At 51.1% G+C, this 10994-nt stretch overlaps 1 protein-coding gene across 1 annotated transcript; it reads left to right on the top strand.

Annotated features, from left to right (window-relative positions):
- The first annotated feature begins 4 nt into the window (after positions 1 to 4).
- Positions 5 to 9012, top strand: CSUI_006526 (ap2 domain transcription factor ap2x-8). The gene is made up of 2 exons (XM_068066682.1): positions 5 to 3280; positions 3685 to 9012. Exons 1-2 carry the CDS (start codon positions 2623 to 2625, stop codon positions 7803 to 7805), a joined length of 4779 nt encoding a protein of 1592 aa, XP_067921342.1. The 5' UTR covers positions 5 to 2622; the 3' UTR covers positions 7806 to 9012.
- Positions 9013 to 10994: the final 1982 nt, after the last annotated feature.

The following is a 10994-nucleotide window of genomic DNA, read 5'->3' as shown; positions in this document are numbered from 1 at the left end:
GAGGAGGCGGAGGAATGAACAAGGGAGGAGAAGGAGGTGGAACTGAAGAAGAAGAAGAACAAGATGTTAAAGGTAACGCTGTAGAGTTTACATCATCGTCTTCCTCGTTGTCGTCTGTGGAGAATAACCATTCAGTATCTATAGCGGGGGGTAGTACGGGGCAGCAGCAGTCGGGACATCCCGAGAACGAAGCTACGCCAAGCAGTGTCAAGAGCGACTCAACCCCTTCTTCTTCTTCCTCTGAGAATAGTAACACTCTAGTGACAGGAGGAGTAGGAGCACTTCCATCGTCGCCTCCTACGTTTCACGGAGTGTATGACGGAAGAATCCCTTCAGTGTCTTCCTCTTCTTCCTTGTCGACTCCTGTTATCGCACCCTCAGCGCCGTACCCCGCTCCTGGGGGAGGTGAAGGAGGGACTTTTTCTTCTTCTTCGATGACGTCTCCAGGGGCATCTGGAATCCTTTCGCCTGGTCACGCCTCTTGGGAAGGCGGGAGTCAACAGGGCGGCGTTAGTGGGAGTTCTGAATTGCCGTCTTCACGGAGAGGAGACCATGGTTCATCGGGAAGTTCTCCTCCTTGTCATCTCCAAGAAGGTGTGACTGCTCCTTCTTCACCTTCTCTTGAGGTAGGAGATCTCACCTCGAGCCCGTCGCGTGCTCCTGAGGGGAATCGTGACTCCCAGCTCCGTAGTACGAGTATGGGAGACAAGTCTTTTATGCATGGAGAAGGCGGAAGAGGAGGTGAGAGTAGTACTAGTAGTAGTACCGGGGATGCAGGAGTAGGGGCTGTAGAGACACCTACGTCAACGCCTTCATCGGGAGGGCTGTCTGGAGTAAGTCATCACGTTGGTAACCTTCAGAATCCCTGTCTTATGACAAATCCGAAGCCCACGGACTCGGCCGCCGTATCGCCGTCCTCATCGTCATCATCCGGGCATTCTACGATGGGGCATGCAAATCAAAACTTGGTGTCGCACTCATCATCCTTATCCTCACTACCATCGTGCTCTCCTGCAACAGCAGCATTATCACGGACTGAAATTCTCTTTGTACCCGGACTAGGACTTGTGGATTTCTCTCTACCTGAAGGTGTCAAGTTTGATAAGAGTAAACTGGCTTTCCGATGCTACTGGCGTGAAGGGTATGGTATTTCATCATCTTCGGCTGCTTCAAGCAATGCCGCCTCCCATAGTAATAGTAGTAATAGTAATTGTGGAACAACGTCTTCAACGGGACCGCCGTCATCCTCGTCTTCCTCCTCACAGCAGCATCCTTCTACGAATACAGCAGCACCATCATCCTCTCAGCCCCCCGGTGGGGGTCATGGATCATCTCGTTCGACTCCTGGTCAGGCGACGGGGACTACTTCTCATACAAATACCTCTAGTAGCACCACGATTGTATGTCTTTCACAGAATAAGAGTCGGACCTTCAGTTGTCGAAAGTATGGATTACACCAGTCACGTACTCTTGCTCTTCAAGCTCGCTTACTCTCCGAATTGCTGTGGCCTCAGCCTCCATCCCCCGCACGCATACGGGTTTCTGCTATAGCGGCTTTAGTCTACGGTCTCATTACCGCACCCGTTCCTCATACAGATCCGTTAACTGCTGTAACAGGAGTTCTATTAGATGAAGAGACACGTCAAAGAAGAAGATATGTCTATCACCATCTTCTTTCCTCGTCATCGTCATCCTCCACATCTTCTTCTTTGGTGTCTTCGGCTGCCTTTGGAGGAGGGCCTGGGGGTGCTGGTCCTCATAGTCTCAGTCTCCCTTTCACGATTCGAGCAGCTCCTGTTGAACTCTTACAGATTCCTCTTTCTCTTTCACCTCCTCTCTCTCTTTCTCTTCCTTCGTCATCTTTTTCTGCCTTCAACAGAAGCATGCCTTCCTTCACGACGAGCAAGGATGATGACAGCCGTCAACAACACTCTATGAACGCAGACCAGAGTGGAGTCTCATCCTTCTCTCATAGCCTTGGAGGTGAGCAGTCTTACCCCCACCCTCCTGGCTTTGAGCGAGGTATAGGAATCGAAGGACCCGGATCTCGTGAAGTTGGTCCGACTCTATCGACCAAGGCCCTCCATGGCTACCAAGATAATATACATAGTCTAGATACACAAGTGCCGACAGCGCGTTGTGATCCTTTTGGGTCTGTATCTCACTCTCAGGATGGACATACTCGACCCGTCAGCAGAAGCCTTTCAAAACCACCCGAAGACTCGGAGAGTCCCGGTACTTCTCCCGTCGGTATGCATGCCGGAAGTCATCCACCTCCGTCTTCGATGTGTTACAATGCCTATGGCCAGCATCAGCAACAGCAGCACCAAGGCTTCGCCATGCAGCCAGAGAGGAGTGTTCACTTGATGACTAATCATGAACAGAAACTTCTGGTGGAGAAGGGTTTGTCGTTGCCTTCCTCTCAGCAGTCCTATGAAGGCGAAGGGGGAGGCGAGGTTTCTTCGTCTCCTTCTTCTTCTTCCTCTTCTCTTTCATTTGCGTTGTCAGCTCAAGGACATCCCATTAGAGGTACAGACGATAGTAGTTACGGCGCAAATAACACGACGATGATGATGAGCCCTGCTGGTAGTACGTCTCTGATGTTGCTGAGGACGGGGTCAAATGCACAGGGCGGGGGAACGCGATGTCCCGGGAAGGACGGNNGAAGAGAATATCGATGGACAAGTCTCGTCATCTGTAGCAGGTGGAGGAGGTGGAGAGACAGCATCAGGTGTTTCGACTAGTAGCGATACCCTTCCGGTTAAGGACGAAGGAACGGGGGAGACAGGTGGTGTAGGTTGCAAAGCCAAGCGTAAGAGATCTTCAACGAAGAGAAGGAAGGTAGATGGAGTCATAGCAGATACTAGCCCTTCGTCACCTTTAGCGTTTTCTTCATCTCAGTTAGGAGGAGGAGGGGGAGACGAAACAAATACCGTCGTAACAAAAGGAGGAGATCTACCACTCTCTATGGAAGAACGAGATGGGAGTGCAGGAATAGGGAGAGAAGAAGAAGGAGGCATTCTACGGCAACATGGCAGTACGGAAGAAGCCCGGATAAGTAGGAGCTCGGCGCCATCGTGGTTTTCCCCTCCGTACTCCACCTCAGTTGAGGGGGCAAGAGCGCCTTCAGCGTCACTTGGGGGAGTTCAACAGGGGAAGGCGTCATCGCAATCAGATATTACGACGACAGGCATTCTTCCCCAGACAAGCACAGAAGTTGAGATAGAAGACGGTGAACAGCATGAGCGTCATAAGAATGGAGTCTTAGATTCTTCAACAGGTAAGAGCTCTTTTTCGTTCCATTGAAAAGTTACGGCATTCTCGTCTTGTGTACGCCCACGCGAGCCACAGAACACTCGAGGAGGGATCATTCTAAATGCGAATGTCAGTACGACTGTAGCTGATAGTAAAACTCAGGAAGAAAATCACAATGAGCTATCATCGTTCTTGTCGCAGTCGTCGACTTCACATAGGGTATAGTCTGCAACATTGCACGACAGGGGTAGAAGGGGAATGCATGCATATACACGTAGGGGGATGAAGGAGCTGACCCTTTGTCTTCAGGGAGAACTTCAAAACAACAGCAGTTTGTAGCATAGTTATCATCTGAAGGACGAGAAGGTGTCCTATCACGTATGTCTTTTTATTCTCAGTTTCTTCCCTCTTCTCATCATTCTTTCACAGGCCTCGGGTTTCATTCATCACCAGGAGGGGCGGGAGAGACTCCAGGAGGTGTACGATCCTCTTCTATTGCTTCTTCTCTTCCTCCTAATCACCTTGTGAATCCGACCGCCTATACATCATCAGCTGGAAGAATAGAGGAAGGACAGCAAAGAGAGGGATCGAGGATGCCTTTTCATCATGCTCATCAACACGTTTCACCCCTTGCTTATACTTCACAGCCTTCCCTACAAGCGACAACCGTATTCGCATGTCCTGACAGCCAAAGCAATCTGAATGGCTTCAGTGGAGTAAACACGAGTGAGAAAGGAGCTGGAGGTTTCTTGCCTATGGGACCGAGCAAGGCGGACGATGGAGAGAGCTTCTCGTCTAGCAATCATACAGAAGGAGACAGAAGTCATGCTGTGGGCATAGGTTGTAGTAGTGGTGGTAGTGGACGTAACAAGAGGAAGAGAGGAGGAAGTATTTCCGGTAAGACTATCAATGCTCGTGCAATAGGTGAAGGAAATCAAGCTACGTTGACGGACTCATCTGCATCTTCATCACCTCTTCATCCTCCTCCTTCATCTCCTCGGATTACCAGTAGCAGAGCAGGAGGAGGATCAAAGAAGGCTGCGGGAGGGGGTGGGAGTAGTAGTGGTAATAAGCCCGGCGGAGACAGTGGAGACAGCCATCTGACGGCGTTCACTCTGCCTGAATCTCCAGGCATCTTGCTTGGTGATGAAGGACGAAGACAAGTAGGGGAAGGAGGAGGAGGAGAAGAAGCAGCATACTTCTTAGAACAACAGTCACAACAACAACAACGTCAGCATATGGCCCACGCGCAGCGGTGCGAAGGAGAAGGAGGGATGGAGAAGACGGGGTCTACGTTAATCTCGGCTGCGGTGAGTGAAGGTGGGGGAGAGAGTAAACTGCCGTCAAGCTCTTCTTCAGCAACTCATCAACAGCAGGCTCTGACTGCCGAAGCCTTGACAGCTCTCCTTGCAGCGAATGTTGTATGGGAAGAAGATCTTCATCGTTGGCGAGTCGACGTCCATCTCCCCCCCTCTTCTTCAGGGGAAGGGGGCATGCATAACAACGGTGACAAGAAGATCAGTCACAGTTCAAGTCCGCTTGTTAAAGGGAGAAAAGGAGAAGATGGAGGCGGAGGAGGAGGAGAGAACGGAAGTCTCACCTGGGTCTCTCTGGCACAACAGCAGCAAGCCTTACGTCTACAACAACAGCAACAAGGTGACAAAGGAGGAGCAGATGAGGGGGGGGAGAGGAAGAGTGGGGCGGGAGGAGGAGGTGTGAAAGATATCTTCTTTGAAGCAGGTGGAGGAGATGAAAGCTCCAAGAAGGCATCTTTGTTGAAAGCAAGAAGATGGTTACGTCGCCGTATTGTTCAAGGCCAGATTGTTGTTTCAGGTCTTAACAGTCAGGGACTTCTATTTGGTGAGGACGTCATACCCGACTCTTCCAACGACGCACCGTGCTCCTCCTCTTCTATTTCTTGCTCTTCGGCCGTGACTGCTGGTACACCTCATCCGTCGCCGAGTACGTCGTTCCATCCCTCTCCAGATTCTTCTGCAAAACGACGTCGAAGCTCCGTCTCACACCACATGGCACCCGGCAAGGGCGTCAGCCCAGGTGGCAGCAGCAGCAGCAGCGGATGTGCAGTTCCGGGAGGGGGAGAAGAAGGAGAGAAAGGGATGGCTGTACTCAATAAGCCAGTAGCTACTATGATGACTCCTCCTACAGGCAGTAGTTTGGGCACTGCTAGTCTTAGCGGTAGTCATAGCACTGCTGATCGTTGTAGTAGCCAGAACAGTAGTTCGTCGATCAATACAAATGTATCTCATTCTTATAGCGGTCCCCTCCCTCCACCACCCAGTCATAACCTACAGCAAGCCAGTCTCCTCCATGCACAAGGCGGGCACTCGTATTATTATAGCGCCGGAGGTGTCTTCTCTCGTCAAGCATCTCTGCATCATCCCCATCAGCCTTCCCTCCAAAGTTCATCTTCTATACCTCCTTCGTCAACCTCTCCTTTTCCATCAAACTATTATCCTCCAGGCTATGGCAACAACGAGACTTCTGCTACTGGGAGTCAGCAGCAGCAGCAGCGTGATGAGATGGGTCATGCGAAGATACCTCCTGCGCTTCAGAATCCTCCCTTTCATCCCTCCTTTTCTTCGTCTTCTTTTCAGTCTCAGAGTGGCGCTTTTTCGGTCGACACAGAGAATCCGTCATCGATAAATCCCGCCTTTCAAAGTGACCACAGCTGGATGACAGGGGGAGGCCCAGTTGTAGGTGGACATCACCATCCCCCGTCGTCATCTTCATCAGGAGGTCACAGTGATATTTCACCGTCCTCTTCTGCCTCGTCCTCTGTATCATCCTCTGGACGGCGTACCCCTAATCCGAACACGAGCATTCCTACGGCTACCACTAGTACTGCTGGCTTCTGCGATTCTCCGCCTACTACTGCGCCTCCTCTTCCCCTCTCTGTCCCCACTACCACTACAGTCATTCCAGACGTTCCTTATAGTAGGGGGGGAGGAGCATATGGCGGGGATCGTAACTATGTAAGTACTCTGCCGTCACGGTCTATATCTCGGACAACGACTGTTGAGGCTTATGGGTGCGCGGGAGGAGAGAGAGGGTCACCTCCCATGCCTGGAACTGCACCCGAAGCATCATATCCGATGACGAGTGACAATGAGAATAGCCTGGCGGTGTCTCCATCTCCCGTTCCCCCCCCCTATTATCATTACACCGAGGTAGGGTGCAGAGGAGGGGAGAACAACAAGACGGAGGGGGGAGAGGTAGGTGGGCCATCACCTTTTGGAGGGGAGCGGCTTGGCCAAGGCTCAACGTCGGGAGGTCACATGGGTGTTGTCAATCATCCTTTTTCTCTGCCATCATCTTCATCTCGTCGTGGAGTGGGAGCTAGTAGTCATACGAGTAACTCTTCTGGAGTAGAAGGCGTGGAGGGAGGAGACACGACAGCAAAAACGAAGAGGAAACTGGTTGCTGGCGATGAGGAAGAGAAAAGAAGACAGCAGATGAGCCCGTACGCATCAGCTGGAGATCTTGCCGATTCTTTTCATAAGAAAAAGCCCCGTCCAGGCACAAGCAATCATACAGGAGAGGACGGTGACGGTCATAGCAATAGTGTCTACGGCGCAAGAGGTTACGTCGCAGGCGACAGTCATAAGGTAGGCAGCATACATGGACAGCAGGGCCAAGGAGTAAGAAGAGAAGGGGAAAGAGCATTAGTATCAGCATCAGCCGTCTCTCAACGAACACTTACTAATGTTGTTCACTTCGCGTCTTCCTCGAGAGACACCCGTCACTATCAGCATGGCTCACCACCCTCTCCTACACCGCCGTACACTGGCGCTCAAGTGGCACCTACAGGGACGTCCTCATCAGGCGCTCTTCATCAGAGACAGAGTTGCTGGAATTCCCCCGCCTTGCCACACCCGAATTTCTCGCCGTCTTCTGGAGACTCTCCGGTGATGATAATGACGACAGGTAGTGTGGGAGGGGGGGTCTCAGTAGACAACGCTCCCCCTCCATCTTCTTATCATGGCGTGACGAGTAGAACAGTCATACCTTCTCCTAGTCTTCATCAAGCTAGTACTTCTGCTTTGCCTCACCCGGGGTGGGGCCAAGGAGGACGCGGAGAGAGTCGTGACACTAGCAGTAGTAAGGGTCCGTTCTGGATGTCTCCCCATGACGGTGGGGGAGGAAGAGGAGGAGACGGCATGGGGTCCTCCTCCATGTCTTCTGCTGTCTCGTCTTCGACAGGGGTTGTCTTGGGAGGAGGAGGAGGAGGAAGACATCGAGCGTACAGTCCGTATCCGGGGTCTTCACCCCCTTCTGCTGCAGTTCAAACACTGGAAGGGGGAGCAGGAGGAGACCGTAGCAGAAGCAGGGGGGATAGTCGCAGTGGTAGAAGTGTGGAAATGATTGTGACACAGCAAGGGACGATGGGAAGTGGAGAAGTCGTAGGAGGAGAACGAGTGTATCTAGATAGTCATATCAAGAGTCTTCACTGTAGTACTGCTAGTCATGCAAGCATGTCGGGCGGAGGTGCAATGGGAGGACGCCCTGGAGATCTCATGGCTGACGACTAGGAATGTCGGAGGAGACTGTATGAGGGGGCTAGTTACAGTAGTCCGATCAGGAAGACAGTGGTGCAGAAGACCAGGGGGACTGTGAGACGAAAGGAAGTTGACAACTTTGGGGCAATTGGATAAACATCATCCATCTGGTGGTGATCGTATAAAGGATCAGAGGCAAGCGGAGGTAAAGGGTGAGAGGTGTGATTGGAGACGTGAATGAAGAAAAGGCGGAAAACGGCATCATCAGGGAGCTACGAGGAAGGTCTCATCTGTATGATTGTGTAGTGCAAACAGCACCGTCGAAAAATGCGGAGAAGGGATCGTGTGTACCATTGTGTAGTCGAGCTACTGTTTGAATGAATTCAATGTGGGGCGACATTTCGCTGGTGTGTACGAGCCCCCTGGAAGCAACTCTTGCTACAGTCCCACCCTTCGATCCACTTTATGGTTTTGGCGTTTGGTTTCCGAATGAAGCATCCTGCTCTCTGCTTTTTCTGATGTTCACTAAGTTTTGTTCTTTACAGTTGGAGTCCCCTTGTCGTCGTCTTAGGGGGAGTGGAGAAAAGAGTTAATCGGCGTAAGCGTTTTTCTTTGTTTTTCTTTGTACCTACGTAGTGTGACCTGCTCTCTTGCTGAGTGCTGGAGATTGACTTCTACCGTTGTGGATCGACTTCGACTTCTTCTTTTCAAGATGTGGTCGTATCGGTCTTTCCTTTGTCAAAGAGAGAGGATCGCGCGAAGGAGGGAGCGATTTCGTTTCTTGAAGTTGAGCTTTTGCTTTCTCCCGAGATTTCTCAAGGAGAAAGTCTAAACCGGCATCGTCCCCCTATCACCTGCTTGATTCAAGACACGGGTTTCTGAGTGAAGAAGCTTATCCCGCTTCAGCACATTTCTCGGACACACGGCAGACACTGACGTTATTCAACAAGGGCGTAGTGTGAGGGACAGTGGAAAGCGACGAAGACTTCAAGTTATTATACGTGCCTGTTTGGGTCGTTTCCTGTAGTGATGATCGTGCTGCTATTATCAGGCTTACCCGATTCGGGGAAAAGAAAAAGCGACGCACACGTTTTCAGAACCAACTGAGAGTCTGGAACACGGTACGTACACCGTCCAAGAAGATAGAACGAGCCAGAGCGATGAGAAAAGTTAGCACACCCCATGCGACACCGTGGATGAAAGCTACTTCGCTTCGGTGTTACTTGAATACAGAAAGGCTCATTAAAACGCCAAGCTCTCGTCTTGCTTACTCTGAAGCTTCTCATGTATCTATTGTAAGCCCGAAGGCCTCTCTACTGTGACAGGGCCTGCTGCCGTCCTTCTCGACTTCCAGGTTACCGCGTGAATTGCGACCTTCTAAATGTGTTGAACTTCCCGTGTTCTTCGTTGCGTATCCAAGCTACTTCACTGACATTTTCGAGTCCACACCTTTTTGTTGAAGAAGAGGGGTGGATTCGTCAAGGTACCTGCCGTAAGTACTTTTGGAGCTGACCATTACGAGCCCCCGCAGTTCGTCCGTGAGGCTTCCTGCATCCAGAGGTGAGAGGTCTGGGGAGCTTGCTAGCACAAACTTGTGGTGGCGAAGGTGTTCTTCTAGTCGGGTTCTTGTTCAGACAGAAGTTTGCATGCTGAGAAAAAACGTAAAGGGCGTGGTACTCCCTTGGCCGGCAACACGTGGCCTTCAATACAGCTGCAATAGAAAATGCGAAGAAAAGTTCACGGTTATGTCAATGTGGTGTACTAGAAAACCCAGATGGGAACTGAGTAACGATATTTCCCCGCGTTCAGAGCGCATTCGGTCTTTCGGCCTTGCCGTGTTGGCACGCACAGCTTGCCGCGGCTTAGAAGATTCTCACGCATCCGACAGGGTAACGACATCAGTGGGGAGTCCCGTACTACCGTGGCCGCTGCGAATGCTCGAGCTCTTCGCGAGATCTCCGATACCTTTCTAGTGTATACACACTTGACAATATTCTTCCTTCGGTACTATTCGTTCAAAGTTTTTCTTCGCCACCCTTGCGCTTTACGGGCAACTCAGATTGGATCAGCCGGTGACTGATTGGAATGGTGGAGATGCTTTGAGCCTCTGAGCTTCTCTTTCACTAAGATGAGAAGTGTACAACACCTTGGAGGTAAAGGAATTTGTCCACACACAGCATGTACAATTGAAGGGACGCCTGGATGCCCTCGGAATCTCAGCTATCCTGTCTCCATATGCTCGGTGGTCGAGAGAATGACACCCCTCGAGACTCCCGGGAAAGTCTGTGGAACAGTCACTGGAGAGAATAGAAGGTGATCCCGGTCCCAGCACTCTCCTAAGAAGCCCGCTCTTCGATCGTCAAGTGAAGGCAACTCGTTCCATTCACAGTTCCAGACGCACGCGTCCTTGTCCTTGGCCGCGAAGCAAACGCTCGACACATCTCTTCGGCATTTCTAGGAAATCGGTATATTGATTCAACAGCGATCGGTGGGAGATGGTGAGCAGTGAAAAAAGAATGATCAGATTCTTGGGCTGCTTTCTTTCGGTAGGACTAGCGCGTGAAATTAGATATGCCTGAGAGGCTCAACGTGTCCACATTGTACTGTCTGTCCGTACAGTCCCATAAAACGCTAAAGATCCTTCACTCATCTTCTCTCTGTAGACATGATAGAAAGAGTAACTGACCCACGAAAGAATAGCACTTCCTAGAAAAGCATAGATCACGGGGAAGAAAGTTGGACGCGTTCCGCTNNAGCCGGTCTGGTCTCCCACCGTGAGTAAAGTGGTACGTAACGCAGGGGCCTGTTTGGTCCGAATTTCATTCAGCATCGTCTAGCTAACAGCTTAAAAAATGTTCTGATCATCGTGCTGGGCTCCTTGTACAGGAGCAATACCGATTCGGCTGGTCATACAGCTTCGATGCACTTCCTCTCTCCACCCCCAAGCCCAGAATCGATTCTCCCTTACTCCATGCTTCTCTAGTGTCAACTCACCATCTCCTGTCATCACACCGCAAAACAGGGCAAAAGCTTGCTGACTGGAGATTGTCGCCAAGCGAGGATGCAACGTTGTCTCCTCTTTCGTGGTCTAGATGACTCAGTCTCCTGACCATTTTCAGAGGGTTTTGACGTGTGGAGACACGTCGTTGTCGCCAGGCAGAGGTCTCTTGTGGCGAGTAGGAAAACGCTTTACTCCAGCAACCCTGATCCCTTTATACACAC

This window comes from Cystoisospora suis (genome assembly GCF_002600585.1).
Source record: "Cystoisospora suis strain Wien I chromosome Unknown contig_3314, whole genome shotgun sequence".
Lineage (NCBI taxonomy): Eukaryota > Apicomplexa > Conoidasida > Eucoccidiorida > Sarcocystidae > Cystoisospora > Cystoisospora suis.
This window is presented reverse-complemented; position numbering and strand designations above follow the sequence as displayed.